The sequence below is a fragment of the Pelodiscus sinensis genome, chromosome 7, assembly GCF_049634645.1.
Source record: "Pelodiscus sinensis isolate JC-2024 chromosome 7, ASM4963464v1, whole genome shotgun sequence".
NCBI lineage: Eukaryota > Metazoa > Chordata > Testudines > Trionychidae > Pelodiscus > Pelodiscus sinensis.
In genome coordinates this window covers 11717368-11733389 of record NC_134717.1, presented here as the reverse complement: position 1 = coordinate 11733389, position 16022 = coordinate 11717368, and the positions used below count along the sequence as shown (strand labels likewise).

The following is a 16022-nucleotide window of genomic DNA, read 5'->3' as shown; positions in this document are numbered from 1 at the left end:
AGTGGAGCCACGGCCGTGGCAACCCATTAGAAGAGCCTGGACCATAGCAGCCCAGCAGGCCAACCCAGCAGGGGAAGCTGGTGCCACAGCAGCCTGGCAGGAAAACCGAGGCCAGGTCCATGGCAGCCCAGCAGGGATACCAGGGCCAGGTCAGCCTAGCAAGGCAGCTGAGACCATGGCAGGCAGGCAGACAGACAGACAGCCGAGCTGGGGCCAGTGGCAGGCAGCCTGGTGGCAAGGTGACTGGCCGGGGCCGGAAGCGGAGCTGGTGGTGAAGCCAATGGCAGGGGTCCTCCCTTGGTCTAGCAAATTCTCTTGTTCGAGACCAATCAGGTCCAGAGGGTGCTGGACCAGGGAGATCCAACCTGTGGTGGCAATCCCCTATTTACAAATCCAAACCCTGCACTACAGTCCTTAATCAGGCAAATCTTCCATTGCCGTTAGTGGCACTTTTGACTAAAGAAGGTAGAAGAATAATGCCTATGTAACTGTCTTAGTGAGATAAATGTATATACATCCCTCAGACACTGAGAGAAAACTAGGCCCTCAAGTGTAGTTCATATAATTCAGCATCAAAATTAGGTTGCAAAACTCTCAGTATATCCAAGTACAAGCTGCAAGCAATATTTTTCTTTTATAATTAAAAAGTACTATTCCACTTGAATGTTGGCAAAATCTTGCCCCGTGTGTTTTTTCCCCCTGCTTTTCACTTAATTCACAGAGAAGCAATGTTGTTTACTGTAAAGGCTCCTAAGTAAGACTCATTACTTTGGATTTTTATTCCCATCTCTGTTGATATGATCCTCTGTAAGTCACTCGACCTCTTTCTATACAGTTTGCCCATCCGTAAAACAGATATAATAATGTTTACCTGCCGCTCAAGGATATTGAGAGAATTCATTATTAAAGAGCTTTTGACATAACTGGATGAAAGGTGTATTATTACTTTTTTTTTTTTTACTAATAGTGTTCTATTCATAATAAAACAGTTTGATATAGTATATAGGTTTCACCAAAGAATGTCAATTATATTGCTGATATGAATCAGAAAAATTTGAGTATGCACATCCTTTAAATGCAAATGTAATGGATACAAGATATGTATCTTAATGTATATCTTGAGTAAACATACTGAAGACCACACCATAATGGGAAACAGATTTTATGCTACAGTGTGCAATCATGCATTTACATCTAAACTGAACTTTGGGTTTATAAAACAAATCTTAAATCAATCATATTCAAAGGACATATCAACAGTTCACATATTTGTAAAAGGGTTTCATTCCAAGAAACCCTTCAGTGGAAAAGCTTGGAAAACTCTGTCCTGCTAGAAAGTAGGGTGAGATAACAGTTCAAATCAGCTAAAGGGAAATTTGTACAAACATTGAAGACAACAGAATAGAAACCAGATGCAGGATATTCTTTCACAGATCTTTGAAGAAGATTTTGGGGTTTATTTGAAATGCAGTTGGGAGAAAAAGATAAATTACTGATGAAAAATGTATGCAAGTTCAGCTGTGGTTAATGCTGAAGTTGTGCCCACTGAAAAAACAATGAAACACGGTTTTACTTATCAAGATACAATGAAATATATTCAGCTTAATTATTATTTCTATTATAATAGTGCCCACAGGCCCTGACATTAGGGCCTCATGGCACCAGATATTATACATTTATGTTGGAAGAGTTAGTGTTTATAATCTAATTAAGACAAGATGAAACAATTGGGTGCAACAATCAGAAGGAATGGGGAAGGAGGACAAATTAAAAAGAACAATAACACCAGTTTAAAGAACAAATAAATTAGATAATTTGTAGCTGTCTTTCTGTAGCTGTCATGAGAGAAGTGGGGTTTGAGCAGGGATCTGAAGAACAGAGTTTAAGGATTAGTTCATCAAGGGTATGCCATGTATATGGGGTAAAATGGACGAAAGCATGAAGATGCCTATGGGAAATAGTATGTTATGAGAACAAGTAAACAAGGAAAAGTTATTAACATAAGAATTAGGGGGTCACCAAATGAAATTAATAGGTAGCAGGTTTAAAACAAATAAAGGGAAGCATTTCTTCACCCAAAGCACAGTCAACCTGTGGAATTTCTTGCCAGGGGATGTTGTGAAGGCCAGGACTTTAACAGGGTTCAAAACAAAGCTATAAATTCATGGAGGAGAGGTGCATCAATGGCTATTAGCCAGGATGGGCAGGAATGGTGCCCCCTATCCTGTGTTTGTCAGAGGCTGGGAATGAGTGAGGGGAGAGATGGCTTGATGATTACTTGTTCTGTTCAGTCCCTCTGGGAGCACCTGTCATTGGCCACTGTTGGAAGACAGGATCCTGGGCTAAAGGGACCTTTAGTCTGAACCAGTGTGGCTGTTCTTATGGGAAGAATGGGCAAGCGGGCAATCGAGCCTGGAGGGAAGATACAAGAGTCGCTAAACTGTGACTATTCATTAACACAAGGCTCAGAAAGAAGCTTGTGGTTCCCCTTCAGAAGAGGGAGTCAGTGACACTCCCCTGACTATGTCGCCACTATCACAGCGCGCAACAGGAGCAGCGAGCTTGTTATTTACCAGCCACGACGGCAAGGAAAGAATTAAGCGACCGGCAATGCAGAAACGACGACGGGTCCCACACACAATGCCTAGTCCTGTCAGGATCAAGCCTCAGCTCCTCCGGGCCAGCTGGATGGCGTCAGAGCAGGGATGCCCCTCGTCCTGCGCTCGGCCCACAGCCTTGCAGCGGCGAATACGAATGGGCAGCTGTGTCGGGCTCGGCGCTGCTGTCGCGGGGCCCTCCCGGGTTTAGCAGCGGGGTGACTGGGCCCCCCCCCCGCCCGCCGTTGCCCCGGGCGACCGGCGGAGGCTCCGCTGCCGGGGGTTGCAGACAGGGGGAGCCGCGGCCCGAGGGCTCTCCCCGAGCCTGCGATGAGTTTGCCCGGCCTCAGCCGCCGCGGCTGAGCGCCTGCGCGGAGGGGGAGCCGAGCCCCCTTCCCAATGGAGAGGCCGGAGGGCGAGCAGCGCGGCGCTAGCGGCAGCGGCCCGGCGGGCGAGGCGGAGGCGGGCAGCGGGCCAGTGTTGGAGGAGCCCGGTAGCGGAGCGACGGACACGGTGAGGGGGCCGAGCGGGCGGCGCGGCTGGCGGCGGCCGTGCTGCGCCCCGGCCTAGGCGCCTCTGCCGAGCGCCGCGCTTTCCTGCCGGTGGCGGCCGGGCGGCGAGCGGGGCTGGGCAGGGAGAGAGGCGCTAGGCCCGGCCGGCGGGGCCCGAGTTTGAGATGCGCTGCGGCGGCAGCTGCGTGTGGCGAAGCGACAGGTGGAAAGTGCCTCCCCTAGTCACCTGTCCCGGGTGAATTCCGCTGCCCCTGCCCGGCCCCTCTGAACCCCGGCCGGTTACTTCCCCTCTGTGGCAGGCAGCCTCCTCTGCCGCCTTCCTTCCTAGGTGACTTGTGCCCCAGCCTTTGCTGAGCCTTTAACCTAACGCCAGCACCTTTGCATGGCTTCCCGCGAACGCCCCACATACACCTCCGCCTCTGCTAAAGCACCGCTTCTCCCTAGGTCCTGTCCTTCCCCGTGGTGTACCCAGCTGATCTGTGCTTGCCGTAGATACTGCCCAGAGTAGCCGCCTTTTTCATGGGGTGATCTTACTCTAGATAGAAGCTCAATCTGTGTGCCTTGACTTCCTATCTATAACGTTTCATGCTTTGTTTTCCCGTCTGGTAAATGGGGATGACACCTACTTCTCGGGGCATTTTGAGGCTAAATTCACTAGTACATATGAAGCATTTTTAGACCCTTGGAAGGTGTGGTAGAAAAGCATTGTAATAAACAGAAGTCATTTGAAATAATATTGGACTCTTTCTCAACTCCTCTGCTCACCCATTTCTTCCACTAACACTGAATTTTGATAACCAAATGTGTGTATATTCATAATTTTTTTGTTTGTTTATATACAACACATTTGTGCAAAGGCATTGGAGCTTATCACTGATGTTCTTTTAAAAAGATTTTAAACCACTTTAAAATATATTGGCATGCATCTTGTTGGCTCCTAATAAATGGCATGACTGTTTTATTGGGATAACTGTTGGGAAACAGATTCAAAATGGTGGTTTAATGACATCCTTAGTCCACTTTCATGGCTTACATAATGTATTCTGTTGGTAACTTATCAGTATTCAATCAGGAGGTGAGTTGGTGTTTATACTACAAACTTTCCACAGCTGGCCCTGTCTACATTAGAGAAACTCTTTGAAAACTGGCTGAACATACAGGGCATGGCATAAACCCATTATAGTAGACATAGGTCTATACAGCAGTCACAAAAAACATTTACTTCTATTTATATATAGACCTTTATTGCCTTGTGAGATGAGGATCTTAAAAATCTTGGCTCTTTCTAAGTAACCTTGCTTTTATGGAAACTATTAACAAATTTCATTCAAAAGGTGGAATGAAAAAGTCCTTTGAGGAGACTTGTGAACTTTGCTTGCGTGTTAAAATAACTGCTTCATTATAGACAGCAAAGTCTCAGGGTAGCAGCTACTCAGGGATATGGATAGGAATTTAAAGTTACCTCATATAGATGCATTGTGGAATTATCATCTGATTATAAATTGTTGAAAATCCTGTTTGTTCATTCTTTAGTTGCTCTTAAATATCAAACTCTTGAGGGTGGCTAATACTTTAAAAGTAGATTATGTAAGTATCGCTTCCACAAATAATATAAACTTAACATTAATAAACTTAATATTAACTTCATTCACAAGTTTAATTCTTATGCAAATGATCTGAACCAGGATATAGGATGGCTCATACACTATCTTGCACCTTTTAATGACTTAACCAACCGAACAAACAATGGAGGTTCTTAGCCTCTTATAACTATTTGAACTACCTACTCACTGTCTCCTTTTCCTTCTCCCCACTCTCCTTCCCTTATTTATTCTTGGATCTGGACTTTTTATACTCCGGGCATCTGAAGAAGTGGGTTTTGCCCATGAAAGCTCATATCACCATCTACCTGTTTTGTTGGTCTTCAAGGTGCTGCTAGACTATTTGTTGTTTTTTAAGTTTTTCCTGTTACAGACTAACTCGGTTCCCCTCTGAAGCTTTTGAATAAATAATATAGCTCTTATAATTCTAAGTGAGCAGACTAACAGAATTGTGTGTGCAGATGGGTGTGATGGGAAGGTGTGGAGTAAGAAGATTACTAATAGTAATCAGTAAAATTCACCTGGGATTGTGGAGGGCTAGCACAAGACCCTGTGTTCTTAAATCTTGTGTGGGAGCTGCACATGTAGGGTGCTGTAGGTTGCTGGCTAAGTATGGAGTGTTTACAGCACCCTACTTGTGCAGTCCCTTACATGTTGTTGAAATTGTCTTCACGTCAATTTAGACAGACCCAAAAGGACACACTGGAGATGGTCCATGTATATACACATTCACTGGCCCCAGTATTCACTGCATAGGCAGTAAACATTTGAAAATGGATTCTTCACTCTAACAGACAAGAGAATAACAAGATCCAATGGCTGGAAGTTGAAGCAAGACAAATTCAGACTAGAAATAAGGTGTACATTTTTAATTTGACAGGGGTTGTAGCAGGGGTTTTCCGTCACTGTTCATTTTTAAAATCAAGGTTGGATGTTTTTCTAACAGCTATGGTCTAGTTCAAACAGGAATTAAGTCAAGAAAGTCTGATGGCCTAACTAGACTGGATGATCACTGCCTGGTTCCTTCTGGCTTTATAATCTGTGAACAGGCACAGATGGCTTGTGGCCTCTATTTCAGCCTTATAACTTGCTCCTCATATGGATGATGAGCCAGAATTTCCAGAGCAATTCTGGAAAATTTGTGCTTCAATGTGCATGTATAATATAAGATTGCTAACAGCATTCTTTGCTGGATTTTTTTCTACATTTCCTCAAATATACTGTTTCCTTGAATATTTTATTGGTCTTATGCCATAATTTACATTCTGCTGTAATACAGGTAAATCTTACATGTATCATTCACAATATATCTTTTTAGCAACTTAAAAAAAGTCACTGATGTGAGTCTGTCATTTAAGACTTGACTGAGAGGACAACACCAAGGTCCCTCCATAAAAATTCTCTCCAAATTCAGTCATGTTGAATTTGGGCTGGGTACTGATGGTAGCACATCTTAGTTCTTGTTTAAAAATTACCTACACAAATTCAATCTGACTAATTTCCTGGTGAGTTTACATAGGGAAAATGCAGTGTCAGTAGAACAGGGCTTTTATGTTTTGTTTTAGTTTGTCTTAAACTATGTAGAATTTTGCACTACCCAACAGATGCCATGTTCTGCTTTCCTATACTGGTAATTACCTGAAAGTCTTGCACCAGTTTTAGCTCCAATGGCAGTGCAAATTTAAGCCAGCCACAATGGTTTGTATTGCTGCATTGTCTTTCTCTGCTTGTTTGTTGTAGAAATTAAACTTTTTTCCTCCCTCCAAAAGTTCAGTGATAAACCATCTTTTAATAGAGCCCTCTGCTAAAGAAAAATGTCTTTGCATTTGTGTGATGGTAAGTCTGTTTTCTGTTGACAGCTGTTGCAGCTTCCAGAATGTGAAGGTAGATCTTTATATGTGTACTGTATACCTTTCTTTCTACTGGAGAGCTGAGATTTTGTATTATTTCTAAGGTTGCTTATGGCATGAACCTTTCTCTTGAAAAATTAGAGATTGCAGGATTACATTCTAGAGTAGAGAGTAGGAGAGGTTAGTTGCTGTAATTTTTCCCCACACAGATCCAGTCACAGTACTGTTGTAAAAGTCATTTTCATAGCTCACTAGCTTCTCTTTCTACATCACATTAAACATAAATTAGTTTTCATTTTCAAGGCCCCTTTACAGCCTACCATATGCTATTGAGATGTTGCCTCCTGCCTCTGCTCTGCCATTGATGCCAACTTTTACCATCCACTTGTTAAATTTTCAAACAAGCACTTTTATGCTTTTGACCATGCTGCCCCTCATGCTTGGGAGGAGTTCCCTATAAGCATGTGCAGATCTATATTTATTGATATTATTCAATTCCTGCCTTAAAACTCTTCTTGACCATAAAGCCTACCGCTTGCCTGTGATCAGATGATGTACTGAGAGAGCTGTTAGTCACACTGACTGATATTCTCACTTATTTTCTTGGGCTTTCCCCATCTGTCTTTATCTGTCTATCTCTTTTCTTCACATTATAATCTCTTTGGGACAGGAACTATCTTTTTGCTCTATTTGTACAGTGCTGGCAGAGTGAGGTCCAGGCACAGGCTTTTAAGTGCTGTTCTGACATAAGTAATAAAATCATTCTTGGAGTTATACTGGGTAAAGCAAATAAAATTACTATTTGTCTCTTTACTGAAGAGTAAGAGTGGAAATTCTACATGTAAGGCAAGGAAGAAAGTCATGAAAATGTTTTTTTGAAGATTTACACATATGCTTAACTTTATTCATTATCAGTAGTACAGTACTGCTTACAGCATGTTAAGCATGAGAGTAAAGTCTCTGCAAGTTTGAAGCCTTACTACCTAAATTGTAGTGATGAGGGATCGGAGGAAGGAATTGATACATAAATTTTTGTATGTGATTGGTGTGACACTTTTCTTTAAAGACAATGGAGGATTGTTTATCGAAGAAAATAGAGATCACGGTCTCAGAAGCCGAAAAACGGACTGGAAGAAATGCCATGAACATTCAAGAAACCTACACTGCTTACCTCATTGAGACAAGGTGGGTAATAACTAAAATGAAAGTAGGCTAGTAGAAGAGCTATCTTTTAGAAAAAAATAGAATAGCATTATTTCTTTAAAACTTCTGTTTCAAGATCAAGTGCAGTTATAGTGAGAAAATTGGGTTAGTTTCTGCTTTCAATTAAGCAATATTGATTTATATTGAAATAGTACAACTCATGGGAAAATGTGACAGGTGACAAAGGGTAGAGAAACTCTGGATGAGCTGGATCCATATTGTAGGTAAGTGTTCATCCTGGTATTTCTGAAAGGTGCATCTGAAAGATTTTTTGACAGTGTTTAATTGCACATCCTTCCTTGATGCATGCTTGATTCTCTGAGGCTAGGTATACGCTACTTGCTTCTTGTGCAAGAGTTTTTGCACAGAAACTTCTTCCGCAAGAGCACGTCCACACCTAAGAGCACATCGCAAAAGTGATGTGCTTTTGCACAAAAGAGCATCCACAATGCATGGACACTCTTGTGCAAGAAAGCTCTGATGGCCATTCACAGAACGGCTATCAGAGCACCTCTGCTTTTTTCCCATAGGAGTTTCTTGTGCAAATAACCCCTCTGGAGAGTCCACACTTGCCTTTTTGCACAAGAATTCTTGCGCAAAAGGGAGTTAATGCCTCATAAAAGGAGGTTTACTATGGCAGAAAAAACCCTCTGTTCTGCTGTTTTACTCTTGATTTTCTTGCGCAAAAGTGCATTTGAGGTGTGGACGCTCCACAGGTTTTTGCGCAAAAACAGCTGGTTTTGTGCAAAAACCTTGCAGTGTAGATGTAGCCTGAGTGAAATGTGCTTGCTCAGAATGTATATTGTACCAGAAAATAATTATTTGACTTATTTGGCATATAGGAAAACAAGGGGACTTAATATTTTGAATTGTGCTAGTTAAGTCAAAGCTCACAGCATTTAGCTGTTTACTGAATTTCTTTTTTTACTCTGGTACTGACTAAACCAAATTAATGTTTTCTTCAGTGACTTACTTTTAAAGTAAGTATTTAATTAACCTACTCCTCTTACCAAGTACCAATTAGGGTGTACTTTTGTTGTTTGTTTTAATTGAAAATAGTCTTTAGTGGTTAAATGGTTTTCTAGATCAAGTGCTAGTAATTGCATGTGTTATGCAGACATGGCAAACGTGTCTCTGTATTATGAAGACATAGCAATTTTAAAAGTTCGAGTAGTAGTGAACAATTGTGAAATAAAAACAGATCAGACTTTTTCACAAGATAGCTTTCCACCTGTCAAACAGGTACCTTTACATGCTTTGGAAAGCCCTTTATTCCCTAAGTTGGGGTGGCCAACCCACAGCTCGTGAGCCACATGCAGCTCTTCTCCCCCAAAAGTGAGGCTTGTGAAGCTGCTTCTGCGTCCCTTCCCCCCCTTGTGCTCACTGAGGCGACGATTCAAAATGGCCTGATATGGCCAAAAAGCCTAAGCTAGCTTGCTTAAAGGGGCAGTCTCTTTTCTCTCTCTCCCCCCCCTCTCCCCTCCCCCCCCGGACAATTCTGGTGTGGCTCTGTGCATTTTTTCTGCCACTGTTTCAGCTCTTTGTTAAATGGGTTGGCCACCCCTGCCCTAAGTGGTCCTATCAGTGGAGATTACTGCTATTCAGAAAAGTAAGAGGGAACAGAACAGGTAATCATCAAATGATTCCACCCCATCACCAATTCCCAGCCTCTGACAAACAGAAGCTTGGGATACCATGCCTACCCATCCTGGCTAATAAGCATTTATCTACTTCTTTTTTTGAACCCTGTTCAAATCCTGGTCTTCACAACATCCTCTGGCAAGGAGTTCCACAGGTTGGCTGTGCGTTGTGTGAAGAAGTACTTCCTTTTGTTTGTTTTAAACATGCTACCTATTAATTTCATGTTGTGTCCCCTAGTTCTTATGTTATGGGAACAAGTAAATAACTTTTCCTTATTTACTTTCTCCTCACCAGTTGTGATTTTTATAGACCTATCATATAGACCCTTAGTCGCCTCTTCTCTAAACTGAAAAGTCCCAGTCTTTTTAATCTCTCTTTATATGGCAGCTGTTCCAAACCCCTAATCATTTTTTCCCCTATTTTGAACTTTTTCTAATGCTAAGATATCTTTTTTGAGATGAGGCAGTATTCAGGATGTGGGTGTATCATGGATTTATACAAAGGGAATAAGGTATTCTTTGCCTTATTCTCTGTCCTTTAAAAATTATTCCTAACATTGTTTGCTTTTTTGACTGTTGTTGTGCATTGAGTGGATGTTTTCAGAGAATTCTCCACAATGACTCCAAGATATCTCTCTTAAGTGGTAATGCTAATTTAGTCGCCAGCGTTTTCTATGTATAAATTGGGTGTATGTTTTACAATATGCATTACTTTGCATTTATCAACATTAAAATGTTGTTGCCCAGTTGCCTAATTTTGCAAGATCCTTTTGAAGCTGTTCACTACTTGCTTTTGTCTTAACTATCAGTTAAGTATCATCTGCAAATTTTGCCACCTCACCACCTTTTATGTATATATTGAATAGAACTGGTCACAGCACAGACCCCTGGAGGACACTAGTTATCACTCTTCATTCTGGAAACCCACCATTTGTTCCTACCCTTTGTTTCCTATCTTTTAATCATTTATCAGTCCATGAGAGGACCTTCCCTCTTATTCCAGAACAGCTTAATTTGCTTAAGAGCCTTTGTGAAGGACCTTGTCAAAGACTCTCTTGAAATCTGAGCTGCCCCTCACTAGCTCCTGTGCCTGGGGCTGATGGCTGTGATGTTGCATGTGGGGCCACCGGCTGGGTAGAACCCCTGGGCGCGGGGCTGGTGGCAAGGCAGACCCAGTAGTCAGTGTTCCTGAATTCTAGTTTTGCATCTAGGAAGAATGTAGTATTGTAGTTAGGCAGGATAGCTGAGTACCTATGTGTGTGGCATTCAGTAAGAAAGCTAGTGTGATAGCATGACTGTGACTCACATTTTGTTTCTAGTTCTGTAGAAGTGATCTTGCAAGCTCTTAGCTAATTATTTGTAAAATGGGAGAAAGTGATACTTGCTTCCCCCTAAGGTCAGATATCAGAGGCATTGCTTAACTGTAAGGGTTTTAAAGTACATATAAATACAGATAGCAGATGGTGGAGAAGTGAATCCATAACCTGTGGCTCATAGCTCAGTGCTCTTTCCCCTACACCAGAGTATTATGGGGACGAGGAGGGGTCTCTGCCTTCTCTATGAAATATAAAGTTACACAATTCTGTATTGTTTCATGGGGGCAGTATAGTACGTCAAAACTGATAAAGTTTTTTAGGTTTCATTGTGAAGGCATGTCTCCAGATAAGTATGATGTAACCTAAAAAGATAGTAGAATGCAGGCTTTACTAAAAACAAAAATCCCACAGTGTGCATCTCTCCATTAGGCAGGATGATTGTTCATGTTATATAGTAAGAATATCAGCTAAATCTAAGATAATACTAACCTAAACTTGGTACATTTATTTCTCTGTGTCTCCCCCCTCTCCCCCCCACTGTCCCAAGTATCCATCCACTGCTGAGGCACAGGTTCAGATTCAGTCCATATGGTGACTTGATGCTTGTCCTAAAAGTTATTCGGGGATTTAGGGAGATGAACACTTCTAATCGTGGTGGTTGCGGTTGTTTTCCTGACAGTTGGTGATTCTTGGGATGCAAAGGTGTTTTTTGCTAACAAAACTACTTGGTATCAGTATATTTTGGCACACTACTGAACAAGTTACTCATCATAATGTCAGACACCTTTGCTAATGGTTCTTTGTCTGTTTGTCAAGAGAGCCCAATATAAAGATCGGTTTTTGGAGAGGTAGGGAAGGAAGGACTGTATGAAAGAGGATTATTGGTTTTACAAGGAAATACAGCTGATATGTTTCCTTTCTCATTTAAGATTCTTGCAGTAATTTCCCTTATGTTAAGAACTGTTTAATGGGTCATTTCAGATCATTAGTTTAAATAACAAATGGGAAGAAGTTAAGTAGAGGAGCTAAATTTTTCACATTGGCACTTTGAATTAAGGTAAAGGAATGTGGCTTTTAGGGTAACATAATCTCCTAATCGCTTATGATAACATTAATTATGAAGGTAAAAGTTGAAGGTTTTAATTTTTTGTCATTTAATTTTTTCCAGGCAGGTTGGTTCAGCCAATGAATAAAGTATATTGTCAGAACTGTACTTCGAGGGAAAACATATGGTTTTTCTTTCTGAACATTGTACAAGCATTATATTGTATTTTTAAAACCAAAACAAATTGAAAATTTTGATTGAATGTCAACAAGTGATTATGATCTTAATTGAAGCTGGGTCTACAATACTTGCATTTTATTATGGAGTTCATAATGTGGCCTCAAAATTAGATGGTAAGGAAGGTATTAAGTGTAATGAGTACCTCTGTGAATTTCCACTTCCTTTTTAAATGAGTTCCTTGAGAAAAGGATTTTTGTAATCAGTGACATTTTATGGCTTCATAATGTAGCCAGGTGATGATGTATTTTATAAGATTAAAAAATGCTTTCTCCCATTTTGCCTGCTTCTCACAAATCCATCCCCACAAAATTCCAGGCTCTCAAGGACACCTTATTGAAAGTCAGTTCTGTGGATGAAAGTTTACAGTCAAAATGAGTGTGTTTTTGTTCATCACAGCTCTGCAAAAAGATTTGCTCTTACTTTCCCTGTCTTATCATGCTCAAATTCTCCAGTCATGTGTGTTTTCCAGGATGAATATCATTCATATCTTCTTAGACTATCAAAAACTTTGGGGGAAAAGTTGAGGTGGTATTTTTTTCTTTTAACTATTCACTGTAGCAAAGAATATTTTGAACTAAAATGGCTGAAAATGTCAGTTAAGGAGTTATTCAGCTAACTTTAATAATGGCTCTAAAGCATAATAGGCTTAAGAAACATAAATCTTGTAGAATAGTAATAGAGATGTAGCCGTGTTAGTCTGGTCTTGCTGAAACAAAAGACAGGACTATGTAGCACTTTAAAGACTAACAAGATGGTTTAGTAGGTGATGAGCTTTCATGGGCCAGACCCACTTCCTCAGATCAAATTGTGGAAGAAAATTAGCATGACCATATATACTGAAGGGATACAATCAGAAAAAGTGAACACACATAAAATTAACAAATCAGATTTTAGAACAGAGGGCGGGTTGGGGGGGAGGTTAGTGTCTATGAGGTAATGATATTAAGGGTGATAATTGGGGACGCTGTCTTTGTAATGGGTAAGGTAGTTAGGATCTTTGTTAAGGCCAATTCCTAAAGTGTCAAATGTAAGCATGAATGATAGTTCTAAGGTTTCCCTTTGTAGTCTGGTGTTAGTCTCTTTGGAGTAATATACATGTAGTCAGGTCATTGAGACCATGCCCAGTCTGATTGAAATGACAAGAAACTGTTTTTTCTTTGTGAAACTGTCTGATATCTGATTTGTGGGCATTAATTCTTTGGCGAAGTGTCTGAGAAGTTTGTCCAATATACGTAGTAGACGGAAACTGTTGGCACATGATGGCATAAATTATATTTCTGGATGAACAGGAATATGTGTTCTTGATCTTGTAACTGACGTGGTTAGGTCCAGTAATGGTGTCAGCAGAGTAAATATGTGGACAAAGCTGGCAATGGGGTTTGTTGCAAGGGGAAGTTCCAGGGTTGGTATTAGTGTGGTATGTCCCGTGGTTGTTGGTAAGAATCATCCTAAGGTTAGGTGGTTGTCTATAGAATACTATGGGTCTATCTCCCAGAGCCTTTCGGAATGTAGTATCCTGTTCCAGTATAGGTTGTAGTTTATTGATAATGTGTTGGATGGGTTTAAGTTTGGGGCTATAGGTGATAAATGGTGTTCTATTGTTGGTTTTCTTGGGTCTGTGTTGAAGTAGATGGTTTTTGGGTATTCGTCTGGCTCTTTCAATTTGTTTTTTTTATTTCCCCGGATGGGTAATTGAGGTTTACAAAGGCTTGGTAGAGATCCTGAAGTTTCTGGTCTCTGTTAGAGGGATTAGAGCAGATGCGGTTGTATCTAAGGGCTTGGCTATATACAATGGATCGTATGGTGTGTTCTGGATGGGAGCTGTAGGCATGTAGGTAACTGTATGAGTCAGTGGGTTTTCTGTAGAGTGGTGTCTAATTTACCATTGGTGACTTGTACTGTGGAGTCCAGGAAATGGATCTCTTGTGTTGAATGGTCCAGGCTCAGATTGATGGTGGGGTGTAGATTGTTAAAGTCTCTGTGGAATGCATCCAGTGTTTCTTGGCCATGGGTCCAGATCATAAAGATTTCATCGATGTAGCATAAGTAAAGGGGACGGGATCTGAGGAAACGTTGTTCTAAGTCAGCCATAAAGATGTTAGCGTACTGTGGGGCCATGCAGGTACCCATGGCTGTGCCGCTGATCTGGAGGTATAAGAATAGAGGTAGGTCTACTCGGGACCAAATCCACACAGAAACACCTTCTGAACCCCGACCAAGGTTGTTCTGTCTGCTTCCCAAAATCCATAAACCTGGACACTCTGGATGTCCTGTCATTTCAAGTATCGGCACGCTCACTACTGGATTATCCAGCTATGTAGACTCTCTTCTCAAACCCTATGCAACCTACGTTCCCAGCTATCTCCAAGATACTACTGACTTCCCGAAAAAACTACAAAACATCGATAACCTCCCTGATAACACCATCCTTGCTATCATGGATGTAGAAGCTCTCTACACCAACATCCCACATGAAGATGGTTTACAAGCAGTTAGAAACAGTATCCCAGAGGATACCACTGCCAGTCTGGTAGTAGACCTATGTAACTTTGTTCTCACCCACAATTATTTCCAGTGTGGGGGCAACTTATACCTCCAAATCAGTGGCACAGCCATGGGTATGGGCATTAGTGTGGGGAAAGTGTACTCAGGGACCCTAGTGCATGATATTACAAGTAGCTATTCTCAGCTTGAAATCGGGACATTATTTTCTGTGTGGTGGTTGGTTCCCTGCCTTAGTCTTTTCCCAACCCTCTCACTTATAGTTCCCCATTTCCAAGTTTGATTTCCCTCTGTCCACTCTGTTCCTCTTCCCTCCTCCCGTTCTTCATTGCCTCTTAAACTAAAAGGAAAGGGAACTAACCTGATGTGTGTCATTCATACTACGGTAATCATATTCTCTTGTCAGCAGACTGCGGTCCTTAATATGAGAGTATTCAGGTATTATGGTGATTTGTGCCATTTTTTTTTGTCAATGCCTAGACAGGGTATGACATGGGTAAAATTATACTGATCCCGTTTGATGTCTTGAGTCTTAAGTCAATATTAGTATAGTGAATGAGTACCCTGGGAAAAAAAAGCTTTAAAGAAAGTCAAAGTACTGTCCTATTTAAGAGAAGGTATACAGGCAGTCCCCGACTTACGCGGATCTGACTTATGTCGGATCCGCACTTACGAACAGGGCTTTCTCGCCCCGGAGCTCACAGGCAGCGGTCCGCCACCTCGACCTCCAGGGCGAGAAAAGCTGCTCCCGGTGCCCCTGGTCTGCTGGGGACCATCTCCAGCAGACCAGAGGCACCGGGAACAAAGCTGCAGCTGCGGCGGGTCCCGCGCCAGAGCAAAGCCTTAGAGGCGCGGCACCCCGCTGCTGCGGCTTTGCTCCCCGTGTGCCTGGTCTGCTGGGGGGAGGGGTGCAGCTAGTATGCCCCCTCCCCCCCCCAGCAGACCAGGCTTTTGTTGTGGACCCTGGGGCAGAGCAGCTGGGGCGCTGCCGGTTGGTCCCGCAGCGCCGCTCTGGGCACTACTGGACCAACCCGGCAGCACCCCAGCTGCTCTGCCCCAGGCGTCCTGATTCAGCCGCTGCTGGTCAGTTTCAGCAGCGGCTGAATCAGGACGCCTGGGGCAGAGCAGCTGGGGTGCTGCTGGGTTGGTCCAATAGTACCGAGGAGTGGCGCTACTGGAGCAACCCAGCAGCACCCCAGCTGCTCTGCCCCAGGCGTCCCCAAGTCAGCCGCTGCTGAAACTGACCAGTGCTGACTACAGGAAGCCCGAGGCACAGTTGCTCTGCCCCGGGCTTCCTGGAATCAGCTGCTGATCAGTTTCAGCTGACTTGGGGTTCTTAAGTTGAATCTGTATAAGTCAGAACTGGCGGTCAGTTTCAGCAGCGGCTGAATCTGGACGCCAGTTCCGACTTACATACAGATTAAACTTAAGAACAAACCTACAGTCCCTATCTTGTACGTAACCCGGGGACTGCCTGTACAGTATTGGCAGTCTCAGGCATTAAAAAATCATGAGT

General features: G+C 42.5%; 1 protein-coding gene across 1 annotated transcript in view; it reads left to right on the top strand.

Annotated features, from left to right (window-relative positions):
* Positions 1 to 2843: 2843 nt before the first annotated feature.
* The window catches only part of SNX4 (sorting nexin 4), a 58432-nt gene continuing 45253 nt past the window's right edge, over positions 2844 to 16022 (top strand). The window contains exons 1-2 of the mRNA XM_006137659.4: positions 2844 to 3110; positions 7627 to 7745. Of these exons, the coding sequence (XP_006137721.1) occupies positions 2997 to 3110; positions 7627 to 7745 (233 nt within the window). The 5' untranslated portion in view covers positions 2844 to 2996. The remainder of the gene's footprint in view (positions 3111 to 7626; positions 7746 to 16022) is intronic.